The sequence below is a fragment of the Anolis carolinensis genome, chromosome 1, assembly GCF_035594765.1.
Source record: "Anolis carolinensis isolate JA03-04 chromosome 1, rAnoCar3.1.pri, whole genome shotgun sequence".
In the NCBI taxonomy this organism is placed as follows: Eukaryota; Metazoa; Chordata; class Lepidosauria; order Squamata; family Dactyloidae; genus Anolis; species Anolis carolinensis.
This window is the reverse complement of record NC_085841.1, coordinates 171680731-171703579: the sequence shown is the minus strand read 5'-3', so window position 1 is coordinate 171703579 and position 22849 is coordinate 171680731. Positions and strand designations below refer to the sequence as shown.

At 43.3% G+C, this 22849-nt stretch overlaps 1 protein-coding gene across 1 annotated transcript in view; it reads left to right on the top strand.

Moving 5' to 3' along the window:
* slc1a4 (solute carrier family 1 member 4) overlaps positions 1-22849 on the top strand; it is a 46281-nt gene that overhangs the window by 5437 nt on the left and 17995 nt on the right. Inside the window, exons 2-5 of the mRNA XM_003215235.3 lie at positions 6145-6187; positions 9417-9479; positions 9948-10007; positions 19688-19854. Of these exons, the coding sequence (XP_003215283.2) occupies positions 6145-6187; positions 9417-9479; positions 9948-10007; positions 19688-19854 (333 nt within the window). The remainder of the gene's footprint in view (positions 1-6144; positions 6188-9416; positions 9480-9947; positions 10008-19687; positions 19855-22849) is intronic.

Below are 22849 nucleotides of genomic sequence, written 5' to 3'. Positions count from 1 at the left end.
CAGATAGCTTCATAAATGGCCTGGTGGAAGAAGAAAAAACCAAGTGTAGCTTAAAAACATACAAGCCTATACATTCTTACAGGTTTCTGCATTGCTGATGTTCCCAGACATCTTTAAGGCAAGATTTGTGTACATTTTTAGGGCCTTTTATTGACAGTTGTTGGAAGAACAGTGTGGTATTTGCAGTCAATTATTTCACACCAGGGTCAAGGCCTTGGAACATCACATATTTTTCAGGCCTTATCCCATAGAGAGCTTTGGATAGTTAGATTTTACAGCAGGGCTGGGTGACTGGCTTTCCCAGTAGTGTTGCACTGCAGCCCCCATAATCCCTAGCCAAAATAGCAAGTGGTAGAGGATTGTGGGAGATGTAGTTCTATAAATTTGGCAGGCTACACTTTGCTCAGCTTGCTCAGAAATTTAATAGACTAGGGCTGTTAATGGTATAGTATTTTAGTGCCAAAGAAGTAATGTATAAATATCAAGGGCACTTCTATTTAATGTACAGTATGATCCATATATTCATAAGGGATATGATCCAAATGGAACCGTGATAGTGAATTTCCCCACTTTATGGGTCCCCTTGGAGTTGCTGTTAACTGCAGAGCATGAGAAAGGACAGCTGGACACTCTGCATTTGGCCTTTCTGCTCCTCCGTGGTTTACAGAAGGGCAAGGAAAGAAAATGAAGTCAAAAGGAACAGTAGAAAAGGTAAAACATATTCTCATGTAATGCTGTGGCTTCAATCCAGATGCCACCAGAAAAAAGACACCGCTCAATATGATCACATATCTTCCAGAAAAACCATAATCAATGGCTGGAAATTAATTTTTTGTCCCAGTACTGGAAAGGGTTATAGCTTAGTTGTAAAACACATGCAAATAGTATCCCATGATTCATTTCCCAACATTTCCAAATGGGGCCAGAGACAACCCAGTCTGAAGTCCTAGAGATATTATGACAGACCTTCTCAAGTGAGGAGAAGATTCCTATGCAGTTGGCTTGAAAGAGGCAAGACCAGGACAGGAATCTTGTAGTAGACAGCCTTCTTGGTGATGACTCGAAGCAGCATGTGTTGGAGGGATGGAGTGTAGTTACAAGAAGCAAGGAACAAGTAATGAGATGTTGACACATGGATTATGTGTACCAGAAGGACTGCTGAGAGTCCCTGCCAGTAAGCTGCTGCTCTCAGGTGCAATCTTGGCAATATTTGACTGCCAGTCCTATATAGGCTTCTCTGCAATTCAAGGAGTTAATTACTTGGGACCACTACCTTACCTGAAAGATTTTCTTCTGTATATTCCTGTCCGGATCTAAAAATCCTCTTCAAAGATCCAATCCCTCATAATTTTGTCATGTGAAATGAGGAGAGTCTTTTAGGTGGTGGTTGTCTTATCAGAGCAGATCTCAGACAAGCATTTTTTAAAAATCCCAAATCTAGGTTTTTTGTGTATGTTTCCAAAAATTATGCACTGATGAACAGCCAGATAACAACAGAAACAGTAAGAAAGGATCTTTACATTTGGATTGGCCTTGCAAGTGGGTCCTTTAGTCTCAGGAAATCCCTCAATCATTTTAACTTTTTTCTCTGACTTCTTTGAGAATTAACTGGTTTGAAAAGATGAGCTAGCTGTCATGCTGTCAGGTAGAAGAAGGCAAGCAACACAATTGGATTTTAAATACATTATTGCAGATGCGCTTTTGCCTGAGATTTTTAAGTGCATTGAATTTTGTTGGTCTTATAAAGATAATTTGTTACCATTAGTGGTGCTGCATGAGCCACTCTAGGGATTAAGTAAGTGGTTTTGAACTGAAAACCACAAGGTAATCCTTTCTCCAGGATAGACCACATTTGAGTGGACTAATTCTGGTTTAATAAGCATCAGCTATGTCACATAATCCAGCCGCTTCACTTCTACTTCCCTTGTTTCTTTACATGAGTAAGCTGTACTGAGCCAAAACTTTCTGATACATCTGAGCCATAGGACTACACGGGCATAGCAGATCATTCCTTCCTTCCCTGTGGTAAATAAGTTGGCAGCACACTCAGACACGCTGAATCAAGATAGCTGCTCTCACCAGTACTGTCGAGCTTAATGGAGCTGCTTACTTTTCTCTGAGCCTGCAGCCAGCTGTTATTCTGTGCTGTTGTGCATACATAGAGACTTAGGCTGAGAGGAGCCAACAGGTAGTAAGCAGGGTATCTGAAATGATGACACTGCTGGAGTCTCATATAATTCCCCAGACCCCTCCCCCACCTCCAGGGTGAGTAGTGACCAGGCTAAATATGAGATTTTGAGAGCTGTGTTAGTAGAAAAAAATACCCCTTTCAATGTCTGTATTGGAGAATGCCCAGAAGCAATGATCAGTAATCTGCTTAGTGTTTCAGGCAGTATTTGTGCAGAGTGCTCAGCCTTAGCAGAGACCAAGGACCTCATCACAGTGGGGTAGTCCTAGCAGTCTCCATTACTGGCAGTGACACTTCCCTATCACATGTGGAGAAATGTCACCAAGCGTTTTCCCCTCATGTAATCCCTAATGGAGCATGGGAGGCCAAGCATCATAGCATGCTTGCGCCCCAGTTGAACCACAGAGCCCTGCCGGAATTGAGCTCGTATCATCTGATGGACAGCATGGGGCTCTGTGGCTACGATGCTGAAAATTATCATAGGTCTTTGGTCTTTTTCTTCCATAATATGAGCAAACACAGATTTGAGCCACCAGCTTAGCCCAGGTCTTTAAAAACTTAAAACAAAAGTACCAGAGAAAGGAAGAGAAGGGTGTATGGTTGTGGATGAGTTTGCTTTTAATGTCAGTCTGTGAGACTGGCCTTTTTCTGATGGTGTTCTCACTATTATGTGAAATCAGTCATCCTCACTGGAAGTAAATTAAAGTTGTATGCAGTGTACTAATCTTTTCAGCTCAATGGAGATGCATCTAATCCAGGAATTGACAAACTTCAGCCCTCTAGCTGTTTTGGACTTCAACTCCCAGAAATCCCAGCCAGTTTATCAGCTGTTAAGAATTGTGGGAGTTGAAGAACAAAACACTTGGAGGGTTGAAGGTTGCCCATGCCTGATTATTACAACCCCATGTCATGCAAGAAGATACAGCTGAAGCACCCTTCAAAAAATGACAGTCAACAATAGTCTTGAAGCAAAGTGGCTGTGAGCTGCACTCACTGGTTAGCAAATAACTTTTAATAGGAGTCATGCCTTGAAATGAACAAGGCTTAGATGGTAAAGAGCCCTAATTCATTACCTATAAATCAAGTCATGGACTAGGAGCCTTCAGTGGCCTAGGGGATAAAAGCCTTGTGACTTGAAGGTTGGGTTGCTGACCTGAAGGCTGCCAGGTTCGAATCCCACCCGGAGAGAGCGCGGATGAGCTCCCTCTATCAGCTCCAGCTCCATGCGGGGACATGAGAGAAGCCTCCCACAAGGATGGTAAAACATCAAAACATCCAGGTGTCCCCTGGGCAACGTCCTTGCAGATGGCCAATTCTCTCAGTCCAGAAGCAACTCCGGTTGCTCCTGACACGAAAAAAAAAGTCATGGACTTTCACCTTCTGATGTGAACAGCAATGGGTTTAGACAGAATCCTTCGTAGTGTCCCTATGCACTTTGATATAACAAAGTGCCAGATACTAAATGTGATGTTTTTCTATGTATTGTTCATACAAGGCAGAAGGGGTATTTGCCTGCCTGCTCCCTTGGAAGTAGCTGAGGCACAGAATGAGTAGGTGACATTTAGGAGTTTGCGTGATCTTGGTGTGGGAGGAGACAGATTCTGTGCTTCCAGTTGTCCATCCTTAATGTTTCACTCATCTCATCTTCCATTGTATGACAAGGCGATTTGTGGCAACTTGTGATACTTGCCGTCTATTGAGCTAGAGTATAACAATAGTATATAGGCATAGACTTGAAATTAATTTCACATATATGTGTATTGGTTGGGGTATTTGTAGAGAAAAATGACTGATAAATGTCTCAAATAAAAGTACGGTCAGTCTTGGAGAGCACTTTGCTGAATTAACAAATGAAGATACCGTATCAGTTCACCATACTTGTGAATTACAGTGTCTGTACAGCTTATATTCATGTATGTATGTATACAGCAATTCTTAATATCAATTTGAATTATTTCCTTTTCTAGTGCAATTAAGGTGAAACAGCAAGAGAGAACAGTTGGAACATACCGAATAGAAACAATCCCCTTGTGTACTTTAGCATAGTTCACTGTCTGTGGGAAAGTTCACCCAGTGTGAATTAAGCAGAGAACTGATGACCCAACACTTTATCAGTTCTGAGGATAGTGGCTCATCCTTTTGTCATACCAATCTTTCTGGCTCAGTTTCTCTAGAATACAAGAGGCCCAGTAAGTTTATATTCTCACCACTGTTTAAAGGCTGTAATTTCAGATTTTATTTTATTTTTCTCATGGGTTTGGTAACAGACTTGAGCTGTCTGCTCTACAGGTGTCTTTTCTGTGATGCACCTTATTTCGCTTGTTCTTGTGTGCTGAACCGAATTGTGCAAAGGATGTGTCTGTAGTTTATACTGTTGGTTATACTGTTGACATTCTGTTCTGGGGTAGAGAGAAGGACTGATAAACAACCTTTTTATTCTTTCCTCTTTAACATTGTGCATTGCACCCTTCATCTCAATGCAAACCAATACAGAGGCACATTTAAGAGGACTAGTGACTATTCAAATCTCTTAGCTGGATTCCATTTTTCTTTTTCCTTGTTCCAATATGATGAGCTATAATACATTGTGATTCTCTATGAATTAAGTATAGTGAAACTCCATGCCATTTTTACATTATCTGATGCAAGCACACAAATTCTTCACTGCAAAAATGTGTATCAGTTGGATGTCTTTTTTTAGAGGGTTCTAGAACATAAAAAGTATATGTAATTGTATACTGCCTAATGGTCATTTGCTACTGGTATAACATTGTTCCGTTTCTGGAGTAACTATAAAATAAGCAGGGGTCTTGTGAAAGACAAATATCTCCTCCACCCTTTCCTGATTCTTTAGTATTATGTAGAATGGAAATAATGTATACATTTGTGTTAAGGCAACTTTTCCAAGTTGTTATTTCAGTTATGTTTCAGGTTTTTCGCTTTCTGCAGGCAAAAATCTTCTATTTTGGTACTCAGGATTTGTCATATTTATACTTAGGATGGCCTATGTTTTGTTATGAAGAGTCAGTGTGATGTAGTGATTTGAGCATTGGATTACACTACGTAACACAATGTTTGTTCCTGCGGTATTAATATCATTTGCTAATTGGTTCTATCATAGAAACATGGGGAAAGTTTATTAAACTTGTTTTTGTGGGACAGCCTGAAGCACATTTTGCTCTAGTTTTTCAACCAATTATCTCACAGAGTCTCAACCAATTCAATATAGCTTGTGGCAGCCACAAAAACTAGGTTTCTGGAGTATAACCACTACTTTTAAAGTAAGTACTACACAATTAAAGAGGAAATAATACTTTTAAACCAGGAACAGAAACATTTTCAAATTTTGTAACATAGTCTTATGACTCTGGAGACCAGAGTTCAAGTACTTACTAAGCCATTGAAACCCTCTGGGTGACCTTGGGCAATGTGTCTCACTCTCCCAGCTGCAGAAGAAGGTAATGGCAAAACCTCCCTGAACAAATCTTGCCAGAAAAACCTAGTGATAGGTTTGCCTCAGGTTATCCAGAAATCAGAAACGGCTTGAAGGCAAACCGCAGTGTTATATTACAAAATGTAGCAGTCAGAGGATCAGTTAGGATTTACATTGTGAGAAAGCTCCAGAGGTGCAAAAATGCCATGCTTAGGGAGGTGAACTCATTAAAAAATAGATTTACAGTTCCTAAAAAACAGGATATAGCAGTTGAGAAAAATAACTTGATTCAGCTATAATGAATGTGTATGTTTTGCAATAGCATGTTCTCTGGTGGAATTCAGGTCCACTCAGGCTTAATAAACTGGATAAAGAATTATTGCATATGGCATCTTGCCCTGTTAATGCAGAATTAATGCTTTAATCCTACTTTAGGCATAATAGTGTTCTAATGTGAAAACAATTATGTTTTAGGTTGTAGTCAATTCATAATCTTTGGTTTGTTTGTGTTTGATTTTTGCAGAAACTTGTTTCCATCAAATCTCATTGCTGCAGCCTTTCGATCGGTAATGCCTATTTTATTTTTATATCTTTGTTTGGACCAAAATGTCTGGAATTCACAAAAAGATCATTGTTTGTTCTAAGAGATGTTATCTTTGCTGTAATTTTAGAAACACATTCATATGTATAATCAAGGGAACTGATCATGTACTTTCTATATGCCATAGTAAAATAGTCCATTGTGTAAGTCTGATGGGCAACTTGTAGTCTTCAAGCTCTTGGTGGACTGCAACTCCCATCAGCCCTAGTTCCCTGGTCCAGTGATGAGGGGAGAGGCAGTCAAGTAAGAACTGGAGGGGTGCAAATTGCATCTTCTGATCTAATGCATAGTATCTAACTTATTCATTGCTGGATGGGTGAGTGGGTTACAGAAATGTATAGATTCAAGTTTACAAGATTATTATTTAAGCAAATGTTCTTGGATGTTGAGTGGGGAAGGCATATTTGAGTAAGCAGAGTCTTGGATATGTGGGGGGAAAGTACAAGTGCAAGATTTGCTGGATTGGATCTGTGAACAAAAAGAAGCCCTTTCCCAATAATTTAGTAGTCTTACATTACTCAATATACGTTTATGTATGACATGCCACTGCAGAAATCAGAATGTTTCCAATGTATCTTTTCTTTTTCTTTGAACTGAGATATTCTTTTATATGCCCCTTTTGGGGGTACTTCATATTTCTCCCAAATATTCCTATACCAAAGGCTTTAGGGAATAAATGCCCTTCAAGATTATGTCCTGGTGACTAATGCAGTAATTGTAAGAAAAAAGTGGGCAATATAACTTGAATTTGGAAAGTAACTTTTGGGACTCCCAATATCTTGCATCCAGTGTGGGCACTCCAAAAAAGTAATATGTTGAATTTGAATGAATCACAGAAATTGCTCTTGAAAACTAAAATTTCTTCAACTGGAAGGTAAAGGTATAAGTGAGCTCTGAGTGATTTTTCTGAAGACATCCAGTTCATATGTTTTCCACTCAGTCGGTATGCTTTCTATTCTTTGTGTTGAAGCCCATACTGCTACCAAATATTGTTTGATTATTTATCTTTTCCATTGACACAAGTGTCATTTATTACCCCCTCCCCCAAGCACAGAATCTACAATTGACTCTTCTGCCTTTTCACAAAATTCATAATCCTTATGCAACTCTTCTGTGGTCATTCACTGTCTCACACAATCTAGTCAGTGACTGGCATTCATGTGAGGGTCCTGCCAAATTTCCTGGACTGTAGAGGAGCCCCGGTGGCGAAGTGCGTTAAAGCACTGAGCTGGAGACCGAAAGGTCCCAGGTTCAAACTCCGGGAGCGGCAGGAGCGACCAATATTAGCTCCAGCTCCTGCCAACCTAGCAGTTCGAAAACATGCCAATGTGAGTAGATCAATAGGTACCGCTCCGGCAGGAAGGTAACGGCGCTCCATGCAGTCATGCCGGCCACATGACCTTGGAGGTGTCTACGGACAACAACGGCTCTTCGGCTTAGAAATGGAGATGAGCACCAACCCCCAGAGTCAGACATGACTGGACTTAACATCAGGGGAAAACTTTACCTTTTTAAAAAACCCAAACCCAAAAGTGGACAGGCTGTAATCAGACTAGCTAGGCATAATGTTGTGTTCTGAAAACCCTGGTCGGTAAAAAAAAAAATACTGTTCTTCATTGGCATCTTTTCTTTTAATTTTTTTTGTCATTCATGTAATAAGATCCAGGAGTTCATTTAGACTCCTTCCACTGTGTTCACGCTGTCCTTATTAGTTCAACATAGGTGCCTTAACAAGAATGTCAGTAAGTGATACCGTTTTGTAAAAAAGAAAAGAAAAGAAAAGAGCCAAGTCAAACGATTTAGTTTGCTAGCAATATCTACTGCACTTAAATAGGACTGAAACAGCAAAATATGGTACATACATGGAAACAAAGTCCACTGACTTCAGATGGTTCTACTGCCCTCAAAGCTTTTTAAGGGCAGCCTTCATTTTTATATAGCTGTGGCTTTGATCTTGTACTTAGTCTACCATTTTAACTGGTGGATGAGCCTTATGAGTACACCTGGTACATTCCCATTTTTGATAATGGAACAGCTTGCAAATGTTTGTCATCTTTGACTGGCCATGCATGGCTCCTGCTTCCAAAGTGCCAAAGGGGAGCCTTAAAAAGAAGCTAAAATGGGTTTGGGGAGAAATCTTTGTGCCAAAACTCAACCATTTGTACATGGCAACGTTTGACTGCCAGCTTCTCTTTCTGTGCAGAATAGTAAAGATTAAATGGCTGGATGCTTTATTATCCCCTGCACAGACCAAAACACCACCACCACTCCCCGTAGATCAGTGGTTCCCAACCTGTGGTCTGTGGACCACTAGTGATCCCTGAGAACTGAAATATGATTGAGGTCTCACTGTTACGACAGTGTTACAATGAGAACGACTGGTCTCACAAAACCATCTTTATATTGCCGAGGCAACGGGGAGGTCGGAAGGGGAGAGGCTGACTTGTTGTCACACCCATGAAAAGTGCGACAACAAGCCTCTTGGCTGCTGCTTCTCCTCCTCCTCCCTTCCCCAGAATGGACCCATTCTATGTGGCATCTGGAAGCAGGGGTGCCTTGGTGTCTTTGTTTTTAGGCCTGCTGGGGTTATTTGGGGTTCTAATTCAGAAAATTGCATTGGATAGACCACATCAGATCTAGATTATTAAATATAGTTTTCTGTGGGCGAGCAGATGGCAACTACTAGATATGTTCTGTAGCAGAAACTAGAGCTGACGTGCTCTATCCAATGCAATTTTCTGAATCAGCACTCCAGATACCCAAACTGGATCTAAAGTTGACCAAAACCTGATTCGTAACCTTTTTGGTACTAATGTTGAAGAGTGGTCCCTGGTCAAAGTGGTCCCTGGTCACAAACAGATTGGGAACCACTGCCGTAGATGTATTTTTACACAGTGAATGTGAGCATCATTAGTCATCATGCACAAGCAATTGGATTACATTCAATAAGATGATGCTAGTGGTAAGAGAGCTTTATAGAGGTTTCAGGAAATAAGGGCCTTAAGTTGAAAAGGCATCTCTTTTTCTGGAAAATGTATGCTTGAGCTCTTATTTTAACAGTGTAAACTTATTAGCATGTGCTGTAGTTTTCAAGATTCCATATAAGAAGCTTTTGATGCAGCTTCATAAATTGTATATCATTGATCCTGTATACAGCATATCAATGTTTATTCCTTTTTGTTTTTCATTTCCAGTATGCCACTGACTATAAAGCAATAGTTAGAAATGCAACTATTGGAAATGTTACCATTGAGAAGGTAAGCAGTGGTTCTTCGTTAGTCTTATTTGTTGCTCACAAGTTTTAGATTTAAAATCTTTTTATGTCTTTACAGTACATATATAATTGTTATTAGAGCAATCTTACAGCCTGGCCCTATACACAACATGTTCAAAAATTAGTCCCACTGTTCAGTAAGATGTACTCCCTGGAAAATGAGCAGAGGAGTCCAGTTTCAGGGAATACTCAGATTTGTCATTGATAAGAATGCACACAGGAGAAACAAATTTAGGCAATCTCTAGGCTTTAGATTTTAGAAACCATGGTTTACTCCATCTAATGTATTTTGGGAATAAAATCAGATTTCTTTATATCATCTATTCCACTGCACTATGTGTGTGTCAGTTTCCCATTACACATTGAAAGCCTCAAGCTATATAAAATAACTTTTACATCTCTCAAATAGCACATAGAATATTTTATCAAAATATTTCTTTTTTGTTCACAGTATATTACAGATTATAAAGCAGTAATAAATGCTAATCTTGGGAATGCCACCATTGAAAAGGTAAGCAATGCTTTGTTTCCACTTTGATTTTTTGCATATGTCATTTATCTTAGAATTAATCTTCAAAATGCTTTTTAAAAATCTGAAATATTGTCAGGGAAAGTGATGAAGGACTGACAAAAACATGATGCAGGAAAAAAAAGCACAAATGCCATCTCTTGCAGTAATCTGAAGCTTTTCTTGCAAGAAATGTTTTTGGATAATACTCATTTTATAATTCTCCAGTTTCTGTTGCTCAATGAAGTATTGAACTGTGATGGTTTAAGGAAGAGAAAGTCCAGCTGTTGTGAATAAGCACTGCCTTAGGTCTTATCTATATAGCCAGAATGTAGACAAGTGGTGGAACAAAGTGAAAATAGTGTAAAAAGGGGGCAGTTTGATTCTGTCTGTTAAAATATTGAGCTGCAAGCCATAAGGACAAAGTGTCCAGAGCTGTGCTTGTCTTTGAAACACAAATACACATGTGTGCACACACCCACATACATTTTGAAACCGCTCCCTCCATTTGTTTTCTTTCATAAGATTTCAGTGTGCCTTTTGGACCTGAAACAATGTGGACTCTCTTCTTTCTTCAAATTTCACCCTAGAATTGGGGTGTAATGGGATTCTTTGTGTACCCTAGAAACCCAGCGTGAGATCTGGCTGGCTGGCAGTGCTGCTTTTGAACTGTTGTCCTTTCTAGTAGTTAAATATTTGGTTTGATTTCTAATTCCAACTAATTTAGGATTTTGGACCATCTCTAAAAGTTGAGCAAGATGTCTCTAAGCTTCTTCTCTTGGGCATATTAATGTTGTGACTGGCACTATTTAGATCTCTCTGGATAATTTTAAGGTTTTTAAAAATAAAATCATTTACCTGGTCTCTTCTGAGGCGTGGACTTATGTCAGTACTTGAATTCATGCTTCTTTCCAGAACAGTCATCCACCAAGACTCACTCATCTTCACAACATTGTATTTCACAATGTCTTGATTTCAGAGCCTGTATGTGCCACTTATTTCACTATGATGAACAAGGTGCAACCTGCCAGATAGTTAAATTGTAATGCAATGAGCTCTAGCCAGCAAAGCGAATGATGGGAGTTGACGTTCAACATCATCTGGAATGCTGCACTTCCCCCCCCCCCCCCCCGCATTAGGGCTTGCTATTGTTCCCCATTTATTTTAATAAGGTGAGCTTCTCTGTGGATTTACCCTAGTCAGTGTATAGCAGTGGTTCCCAACCTTTGGGCCTCCATGTGTTTTGGACTTCAGCTCCCACAATTCCTAACAGCTGGTAAGTTGGCTGAGATCTCTGGGAGTTGAAGTCCAAAACAACTGGAGGACCAAAGGTTGGGAAACACTGGTGTAATAGGAAGGGGAAGGATATAATCCTGAATTTCTGACTGGAGACAAAAATGTGTTTGACTAGTTTTATTCAGCACAAAACAGACCAATACAATTATTAGATTAGATAGCATTACACAAAATATGTAATGCTTCAGTCTAAACAGACCCTTCTCATTCCATCATCTTTTACAGTCTTGAGACTAGAGAATCAAAATGAGAAGAATGTGTCATCATTCAGTGGGAGAAATGGCTTGTTGACATTTTGTAAAAACCATGTAAGAAACCAGTCTGTCTTGCAAAGTTCCAAAAGTGTAGTCACCCAGTTGCTACTGGCAACTGTCCTTAGCTGCTCTACTTTGAGGTGGAGCATGAAGTGGGGAAAACCTCTCTACAATTTTCCTAGAACCACAGAAAGTGATAAGAGTAAAAGGTTCCCTTGTTTTCTATGAGGCAGTTCAGAAGGGACCACTCTTTCAGATTGTCTGAGGGCTGGACTGGAAGAGGGTAACCTTTCACTTGTGGACACCTCATCATGTCAAGCTTGGCTGGAGACATTCAGGGGAAGCATTGGTTCCTTAAAAAGGTTTCCTTCAGAGCCTGGTGCAAGGTATGTGGATATATTGGTCTTGCTCAACCACCCCTAACTTCCAGGAGAAGAGGGGACAGCACCAGTGGCCATTTCATAAGTTCCTCTTTGTTCTGGAAGGATGGTTAGAGCAAGAAAAGTTCTATAAGCTTCTCCTGAAATGTGCCAAGAAATAAGTGAGTCACTTGGCCACAAATAAGGGCAGGTAGAAAATTCTTAACAAATTTGTAGACTCCTATTATAAATTAATCTTTGGGGACATGTATAGCTCTTTGGGGTAGATGTCTTTTATTCTGCAACTTATTATAAGAAAGACTACTGCTTTTTGACCCTTTGTCTTGACACCACTTTGTTTAATGATTCAGTATTTGAAACATGAAGAACATCTTTATCTCACATGATTTTATTGGAATGGGTTCATCAAGAATTACAGTGTTACGGTTTTCAGCTCGCACAGCTTTCTGGGGACTTTTTTTCATTACTTTTATTTATTTGGAACAAATCAAAACATTTCCTGCACCTGATTCCACTAGTGCCCATTCAGACATCAGCTATAATAATTTCAGGGGGTGGGGAGGAGTCTTCTTCCTTATAGAGTTATTCAGTGGAGTCCAATAGAAGCAGTCACCAACAGCCTGCAACATGTACTCAAAGGTTCAGCTTAAGCATTATGTGTGAAAAGAGCATTAATTATTTTTGAAAAATATTAATTTGGCTAATTTTTGTATTTTTTTAATTGAAGATTTTTCTTTGTGTACTCTGTGAATGCACACTAATGGAGAAGGCTGCGCCTGCGCAGGCTCCAACGGATACTCTTCCAAGCTAAAGTTTGAAATTTGGCGGTAACCCCGCCCCTCTTCCCGGAGGGTATAAAGGGCGCCCTCCGCGCCCGCTCTCCAGTTCCTTTTTTTCCGCCGCAAAGCTCACTTCGGACTCTTCGTTCTTATGTCAACCACGCGTTTTAAACGGTGCACCCAGTGTGCCGCTAAGATTCCAGATTCCGACGGCCATGCTAAGTGCCTTTTCTGCCTTGGCGAAAGCCACGTCGTCGGTACCTGCCGTTTTTGCCTGGCCTTTACAGCTCAGGCCAGAAGAAATAGAGCTGCGAGACTCCGTGCAGCTCTTTACGAAAAAACTCTTGCTCCTGAGGCTTCCACTTCCACCTCGGCCTCGATGGCGTCCAGGCCTGCTCTGTCGGTATCATCTAAAACCTCGAAAACCTCGAGACCGCGACCGACCAAACCGCCCTGCACGGTGACCACCGCTACGGTATCCACCCGGTCGGGCAAGATGGGCCCTTCATCAACTTCGAGTTCGGTGGCTTCGGCCATTTCCACTCGATCCCGCCTGGCTTCGCCGCCATCTTCTTCCGCCATGAAGATTGCCTTCAAGAGGGCTCAGGAGGAATCCAGACGGGCTCAATCTGACTCGGCAGCTGTGTGCCCGATTCCCCCGACGCTGGGAAAATCGCTGAGGGTCGTGTCGAAACAACCCCCAGCAAAGAAACGAATGATCCAGAGGTCGTCCTCCTCAGCGTCTTCGAAGAAGGACGTCCCCTCCTCTGGGCCTTCCTCTAGGAGATCCTCTCCTATCCAACCAGCACAACGCCTCCGCTCCTCTTCCTCTCCTCATGGTCAGTCCTCGGATGCGGACGCTCAAGCCTCTCCCGACCGGTCGGTCAGGACGGTTATTAAGGCTCCCCAGCCGGCACCATCTCGTCTTCCGGCTCGACAAGAACTCTTTCCCCCGGCTCAAACACCTGAGAGGGGTAGACAGATGACGCGCTTAGCCCGCGCCGCCCAGGCCTCCGCGTCCAAGGGCGTTCCTCCACAGCCGGCTCTCGCTGCTCCTGAGGTAATACCTCATCAGGACTCTGTGCTTGTTTCTCCTCCCCGGTCCCCTCAAGGGCCCGAGGAGGATGACCCCGATATCGAACGCCCCGAGTCGATACTCTCCGCCTCCGTTGTCTCTCTCGGTCTCGACCTCTCCCCGCCTCACGACGCCTACGAGGTCGACCCACCTTCCCCGACGGATAATATTCGGGCTTTCTCCGACCAGATGGTCAGAATGGCAGACGCTCTGGGGATGGAAATTAAACAAACTTCAAAGGCTGCTACCGACCCCATTTTCAAGAGGGTTCAAGCCCAAGCCCCGCCAGCCACCTTGCTGCCTTTTCTTCCATACCTCCTGGACGTAATCCAGGCATCTTGAAAGACTCCATCTTCGATACCTCCAACCTCTAAGAAAATAGAGGCCTGGTACCGAACCGATGACGAAGCCTTGGAATGGCTCAAGCATCACCCTGACCCAAACTCCATGGTGGTAAAGGCCTCCCAATCGTCGGGTCGACACTCCAACTCCCCTGCCGACAGAGAGGGCAAACACTTCGATGCGGTAGGCCGCAAGCTGTACTCCGGTGCTCTCCTCCTTTGCCGTATGGCAAACTACGGGGCCTGCATGGGCGCTTATCAACAGATCCTCTGGGAGAAAGCCCAACCCTTCTTCGCCAAGCTTTCTGACGAAGACCGGTCAGTCCTTTCGACCCTCCAACAGGAGGCGGACTCTCTCGCACACCACCAAATTCAAATGGCTAAGCATACCGGTGATACCGCCGGAAAAATGATTGCCCACGCGGTCGCGATTAGACGGCATGCATGGCTTCGGTCCTCAGGACTCTCTTCTTCCTCTCGACAGGTGATCGAAGACCTTCCTTTCGACACCCAAGGCCTTTTCAATTCTGGCACTGATGACAAACTTAAGTCCAATCACGACTTCAAGATTCTCGCAACAAAGTGCAGGACCGATCAACCTCAGGCTCAGCGGACCCGATGGTTCCCGCAACGGTACCGTCGCTACCCTCAGCCTTTTCGTCACCAGCCGTTTCGACGCTCGTCGAGCTCGAGTCACCACAGTCATCAGCAACAACCTCGCCGCCAGCACCAGGTCCCGAAAGGTCGGGGCAAAGGTCCTGCAGCTATGCCACAACCCCAACGACGGGCCTGACGCCCACTCTCTCGGGGATCTTTCTATCTCCACTACTACTGCCACTACCGTGCCGTTCCTAGGCCCCGACCAGATCCTTCCTCTCTGTTCTTTTCTCGACCACCTAGCTCCTTTCTACCGCGAATGGGAGTCTATCACCTCAGATGCCTGGGTTCTTCGCATTGTCAGAGACGGCTATGCCTTGGAATTCGAAACTTTGCCACCCACGGGTCACATCCTCCACACCGACCCTTCACCGGAAATATGCGCCGAGGTCGACTCCCTTCTGGCGAAGGGCGCAATCCAGCCTTCTCCTTCCGAGCAGGACACTCGAGGTTTCTTCTCAAGATACTTTACGGTTCCCAAGTGGGGCGGAGGTCTTCGGCCTATCCTCGACCTACGGGCTCTAAACCTCTTCATTCTGCCTTCAAAATTTCGAATGGTTTCAGTGGCCTCCATCCTCCCGATGCTCCGACACGGAGACTACTTCGCCTCTATAGACTTACGCAACGCGTATTTCCACGTCTCGGTGCGTCGATCCCACAGACGCTTCCTTTCCTTCAAGCTCCTGGGACACTCTTACCAGTTCACAGTTCTCCCTTTCGGCCTCGTCACGGCCCCAAGGGTCTTTACAAAGGTGGTCGCCGTGGTGGCAGCGCACCTCAGGAAACAGGGCATTACGGTCTTTCCTTATCTGGACGATTGGATGATTGTCGCGTCCGACCCCTCATCCCTTCAAAACCACGTCTCACAGACTCTTTCTCTCCTGCAGCGGCTGGGCCTTCAGTTGAATGTCTCAAAGTCTCAACTCCTCCCAACCACAGAGATCCGCTTCATTGGAGCTCTCTTCAACTCCATCACGGAAACCGCCTCCCTACCGAAGGACAGGTTCCTAGCCCTTCAACAGCACCTTTCTCTCCTCCTCCGCAACCGCAGGATCCGAGCCCACGCGGTCCAAGTTCTTCTGGGTCACATGGCCTCCACGGTCATGGTTACCCCTTTCGCCAGATTACGTCTCAGACCTCTCCAGAGATGGTTTATAGACTCTTTCAAACCCCATCGGCATCCGAGCTCAATGTTTATCACGGTACCGAACCACGTTCGCCTCTCCCTTCGTTGGTGGCAGGACCCAGCGAACGTTTGTGTGGGGCTTCCCTTCCATCCCTCCCTACCGTCAGTCACCATCACGACCGACGCCTCCAATTTTGCGTGGGGAGCCCACATGTCGTACCTCACCGTCAGGGACCTGTGGTCCACCCAAGAAAGGTCTCACCACATAAACTTTCTAGAACTGTTATCAATCTTCAAAGCCCTCCGGGCGTTTGCTCGCTTTCTTCCCCACAAGTCTGTTCTAATCCAGACGGACAACGTAGTAGCCATGTACTACATCAACAAACAAGGGGGTACGGGCTCGAGAAAACTCATGGCTCTCTCCATGGACATTTGGCTATGGTGCATAGCGAGACACATAACCCTGTCGGCAGTTCACCTTCCGGGGGCTCAAAATACTTTAGCAGACTCTCTAAGCAGAATAACGACCTCCCCCCACGAGTGGCGTCTCGATCCCGAGATCCTGAAATCCGTCTTCGACGATTGGGGCTGGCCAGCTCTGGACCTTTTTGCCTCCCCCTCGAACGCTCAACTTCCTCGATTCGGAGCGAGACTACCTCCAAACTCGACTCCGGGCTGTCTCGGAGACGCGTTTCTCCTCGACTGGACTCTCGAACCCGTCTATCTTTTTCCTCCCTTCCCTCTCATCTCGAGAGTAATAGAGAGACTCTATCTAACACCGACATCGGCCATCCTGATCGCCCCTGCATGGCCACGCCAGCCGTGGTATCCCACGCTACTCCGGATGTGTGCGCATCCTCCCCGCACTCTCCCAACTCTCCCTCATCTACTATCTTCGCAGAAGGGACAGGTCCTCCACCCCGACGTCCCGTCCCTACACCTGACTGCCTGGAGGATACTTCCTTAAATTCTCTCCACCCAGACCTGCAGGCGATCCTTCGCGCCGCTCACAAACCGGCCACATCGAAGGCCTATGCTTACAAGCTGGCAAAATTCCAAACTTTCCTTCGGGACCGACGCGTCGATCCCGCCTCTACTCCGATCCCGCTGGTCATGGACTTCCTACTTTCCCTTGCGGATCGTCAACTTTCTCTGGCCTCGATAAAATCCTATCTCGCTGCTCTCTCCTGGCATTTCCAACGTCAGGGACAACCCTCTCTCTTTTCTAACAACCTCATTAAGACCTTCCTTCGAGGTTACAACAACTTGCACCCTCCAGTTCAACCTCCGACTCCCGGATGGAGCCTCGAACTCGTCCTTTCTCAACTAGCTTCAGCTCCTTTCGAACCTATGACCTCTGCAGACCTTCACCTTCTCTCTTGGAAGACTGCCTTCCTTATCGCTATCACCTCTGCGCGCAGGCCTTCGGAACTGGCTGCTCTCCGGGTGGACGAACCCTATCTCCGTTTCCATCACGACAGGGCTGTCCTTCGCCCGGACATCACCTTCCTACCTAAGGTGGTCTCTGCTTTTCACCTGAACCAGGACATAATACTTCCTGCTTTCTTCCCTAATCCTTCTTCTTCTCTGGAACGGAAACTCCATCTCCTCGATGTCAGGAGAGCCCTCCTTTTCTACAAGGACAGGACTAAGGACATTCGTAAGTCACCTAGACTGTTTGTGGCTTACGCTACCCATAAACTGGGCGAACCACTTTCTTCCCAAAGACTCTCACACTGGATTGCTCAGACCATCGAGCTCGCTTATCAGCTGGCCAAACGCCAACCCCCCTCTTCGATCCGCCCTAGATCTACGAGGGGCCTTTCCACCTCTACGGCCTTCCTGAGGGGCGTCCCTCTCGACTCCATCTGTCGAGCGGCTATCTGGTCCACTCCATCCACCTTTGTTTCACACTACAGGATGGACTCAAAGAACCTCAAGGACTCGGCCTTTGCCAGGTCCGTCCTTTCCTCCTGCCTTACCTAAGGTTGTTGCCTTACTCAAAACCAGTTTTCGGGTTTATCCTTCTTACAGGCTGACCGTCGTCATCCACCCCGTTTGTAATCGATGTGCTCAGGGATTCTTTAACGTAGTGCTTGTGTACTATACTTACCCACTGCACTGAAATGTATTTTTTGTTTGAATACTTCTCCCTCTGTTTTCACAGAATGAGTTTATGCCTACCTCTGTATTTTCTTACAGACTATTGCTCACTTACAATGTTGTGATTATGTTCTGGATCCTAACATCAAGGATCGGTTTTTTTTTGCACTATATGCTATTGCATCGCTTCTTTGACCGTTGCACTTGCTTGTTTTTGAACCTTGTGCTCAATAAATGTGTTGTTTGGACACTAGACTGGTTATCGGGTTTGCTATCCCACCTACCTACACCTCAGCTTGCTAGTCTCCATTAGTGTGCATTCACAGAGTACACGAAGAAAAAGGACAGGTTGCTTACCTGTAACCATGTTTCTTCGAGTGTACTCTGTGAATTCACACAATCCCGCCCTTCCTTCCCCACATGCAAACCTCTCCCTTTCTCGCTGCCTTTGCGGCGTAGGAACTGGAGAGCGGGCGCGGAGGGCGCCCTTTATACCCTCCGGGAAGAGGGGCGGGGTTACCGCCAAATTTCAAACTTTAGCTTGGAAGAGTATCCGTTGGAGCCTGCGCAGGCGCAGCCTTCTCCATTAGTGTGAATTCACAGAGTACACTCGAAGAAACATGGTTACAGGTAAGCAACCTGTCCATCTCTGCTGAGTACAATCTTTTATCTTTGTCCTCTATAAAAGCAAACTTCATAAAACTACAGTTATGCAATGCTTTTGACACGAAATAAATAAATAAATAAAACTACAGACTAATATTGATCTGATACGTGGATCATGTATCCATTGGATTTATGTTGCATTTTGATATGCCCTCACACATGAGAAAAATAAACTTCAGTTATTCCACAGAGAGAAAGGAAATGTACAAAGTGTACTAGTGTGCTGGACACTACTCCAAATTTAGTCTGCAGAAGGCTGATCAAGGCAGTGCTATTCCTTATGCTGTGTTTACGGACTGAATGGTTAAGTGGACAGGCCTTTTACTATGTGCTTGATTTTCTATTTGTTATTTCTGTTGTTATATTGTGTTGTCCTGTTGTGTTTTTATATTTTAACTGATTTTAATTTTTATTGTGTCATCACCTTTTTGTACTTTGTGAATCTCTGGCCAATTAAAAAAAGTTGAAAGTTACCTTGAGGCCCAAACTGGAAAATGTTGGGAAATAGATAGATAAATAAATAAGTAATACATGTTGCATGTTATATTTTTTTCTCCACCTTGAACAAAATATACAATAAAGAAGTAATTTTTCATCCATTGCCTCTATATGAAAGCAATTCAGGTTACATTTGTGTAGTTATATCTGCTACTACTTTGCATTAAGACAGCTATTAATACGACTCATCCTTTTCTTTTCAAATAATGTAGGTCATTTAAAATGTTTCTGGTATAGCTATATATGGCATCACAGAAGTTCTGCTTCTTATTTTTAATATTTTGGCTAATAAAGGACTCACCATTTCATTCTGGAGATTCTTCTGAAAGTCATTGTTTCTCTAGAAGGATTTGCTATTTCTAGTTTTATCCCAATAATTTTACAATATTTTCATCCATGCTGTAGCTTTTCATGATTAACACGAAGGTTAAAAGAGAAAAAGCAAAAGCATCTTGCAGATCTAGGTTCATTTAAGACACATGACCTTATGACTATTTCTTCATTTCAGTTTCCAGTTGGCACTGAGACTGAAGGGATGAATATCTTGGGGCTTGTCCTTTTTGCTCTGGTTTTGGGGGTAGCCTTGAAAAAGCTCGGCCCCGAAGGGGAGGAACTCATTCGTTTCTTTAATTCTTTCAATGAAGCAACCATGGTCTTGGTGTCTTGGATTATGTGGTAAGTGTTTTTTCAAATAATACCATGAGGAAAAATGCACTTTGAAATACTTCTGCCCTACTCATTACTAACACTATCTCTTTAGTCAGCCTAAGGAGGACTCCAAAATATTTGGCATTTTACTTGAAGGTAAAATCATCTGCTCACTTCCTTGGTTCCATGTATACTGATCATTTAGGTCAGTGTAGATTTAGATCAACCATGTGGTACTACACACCACACAGGGCTGGTCTGGAATAAAGTAAGACAAGCCATCTTGTCATGTATTACCCAAAGTCAGGAGAAACCCCTAATTATGCCCCAGAAATCAGACTTTCTACTGACTTAGGGGCAGTGAGGACAGTTGGGCTAGTGCTCAACCAGAATCAGATGCAGTTGTCCCAACTACCATCCCACATTCCTCTGCTTGGGTAGCCAGGGGACAGTCCCCTTCATCTCTTGTCTTCTGTGTTGTGGTCTCCAACCATGTGGTCTCCAACCATGACAAAGCACCTATCTTTTCCCCATTGCTTGCTCTGATACCAGCCAGAGTGATGGGGAGTTCTGTCATGAGTAAGGGTTCCCATCACTCTGGCTGGTATCAGGGCTAAGGTTTACATAAACAAAAACAAGATAAGCCAAAAACATATTTCATTTATAAAGAAAACTAAAGTCTCAAGTCTTTCAAGGTCCAGCCAAAGTAAAAGAACTGCAAAACACAAATTGTTAACAAGATGATGCCATGGTCAATAGTCCAATTAATGAAGACAAGCGGAGAAGTACAAATTCAGGTCAGGAACAACAACAAACAGCAGCCAAGATCACAGTCCAGAAGTCAAATGCCAGGAGTTCAATTATCAGGGACCATTAGTCAAAGGCCAACTATCCAGGAATACAAACCACAGTCAGAGGTCAAAAGTCAAGGCAAAAATTCAGGAATACAAAATGAAGTCAAAGTCCATAAATCAAAGCCAGGAATTCAGGAATACACATGGTATGAAGCAAGACTACAAGAAAACTAAAATCAGAATCCAAAAATCCCACCAATCTATATACTATGTTAATGAGAGATGCCAGAATTTAGAGCCATTCAAGTTAAACTGTACACAGAAAGGTAATAAATTGCATAGGGAACAATATCCAGTTTTAGTCTTTAGACCTGAGGCAGGCAAGGGATTGATGGGGAAGGAAAAAGTTTTTAGTCAGAGGCTTGATAGTATGATAGTACTGGGTAGGTAAGCTAATACAATATTTCAGTGTATAATAGTTGTCCTCCCTTTTGGGGGGTGTCAGAATTGTATTTTTGTTTTCCTCACATAATAGTCGCACTCGTGACTCAAATATCCTCCATGGGAAACATCTATGCTCCAGTTTGATGGAGATATATATTTTATATAAATATATATTATATTTTACAGGAGCAGTATATTAAGCACCTCATCACACTAGAGCTTGGATCCACTTTAAATCCACCATAGGGAGGGAGCTTTAAGCAGCTCAGCCAGACAGGTCCTGGCCTCACCAAACTATAAACCCCAGAATTCTGCAGGAGGCAGAAACCAGATTTACAGTGGATTTATGCTTTAGTGTGATGAGGCAGAAAGTCTTCTTTCTGTGTCCACATTTTTTTACAAAACAGACAAAAGCCTGTTTGCTTGAATGATTCCTTTCAGGAAAACTGGCACCATGGCATGCATGTGTGCTTGGGTACATTTTCAGTGTGTAGGAATGAAATCTGAGCCAGTTAATACAATCTCTCACTCTCAATTTAGACCCATTTATGTCTTTAGTACTCCTCAGATAGGAATTACTGAAATGCCCAGGGGATTGGTAGTTTCTATTATGTAGGCACCATGTCAGCTGTTGTATATTTCTTATTTGATTCAAAGTTAATCTTACCCACTAACCAGAATGTGTCCTGACTTCTTCAATATGTATGTCTGTGGATGGGGAGATCACATTATTTCTGTTGTAATGTGTATTGTCAGTTTAATGATAAAGCTGTATATGCTGTAGCCAGAAAAAGCTTACAGACTTGTGTTCCAAACTGGGGGGGGGGGGGGTGCCAGGGACTGTAGGATACTGGAAAATTGGGTAGAGAGAGCTGTCATTTGTGTAGGTCTTACCTTTATCAGCAGCAAAGAGTTCAAAAAGGTCAATGGTAGTGTGTCAGAAATCTGCTGGATCATAAACTAGAATCCTGTAAAGACTGCACTTATCCCACTGATAGCTGTGCTAATGGATGTACTTTGACTAGAATATGGAAATATCCTTATGTGAGCAGTCCCCTGTATCCGTCTACAGTGCTTCAGGTCTGCCCTGTCCAGCACCCTCCATCCTCTCTGCCATCATGAAGAGCAACACCAACAGAGCCTGCCACTCTATTGGCTCTGCAGGACTCTGGTGAAAGCTCTGCCCAGGCATACCTCTGGAAACCAGCATACCTTATTTCCAATCCCATTGGAATCAATAGAAAAGAAAATGACAAAGAGAGGAGTGGCAACAGAAAGCAGCTTAAGGGTGAACTGCTCTCACCACTTTCTGCTCTAACCAGCAAGAGCTTAGAAAATGATTGTTCCTCCCAATGCAGACTCTTTTCTTCATAAGATTGCAATATAAACTAACTTGAGCTTTTGTTTAGCCTTGACTTAATTATACCCGACTTACTCTGAATCCAGAGGTGTATGTATTGGGCCTTAATTTTTTCTGCTTGAGTTAATCTACAATAATTATAAATTAACTCAAAATACCTTGGAGAAACTGTCGTAGAACTGCTTTGTGGAAAAGGCATAGTGCATGCAAAGTGGTTTTGGTTACATCTGAAACCTGATGAATAAGATTATATCCTATCTGAACACAGAGAGCTCAAGACACACAAATGTTGTTCATAACATTGAACCCATTAACTTTTCTCCTGCCTGGTTCACTTGTAGTTTAGGTGCTGTGGAATAAATCCACATCCCTGATTTCTGTACCTAAATGGAAAGCAATTGACATTTACTTGTTAATGATTGCT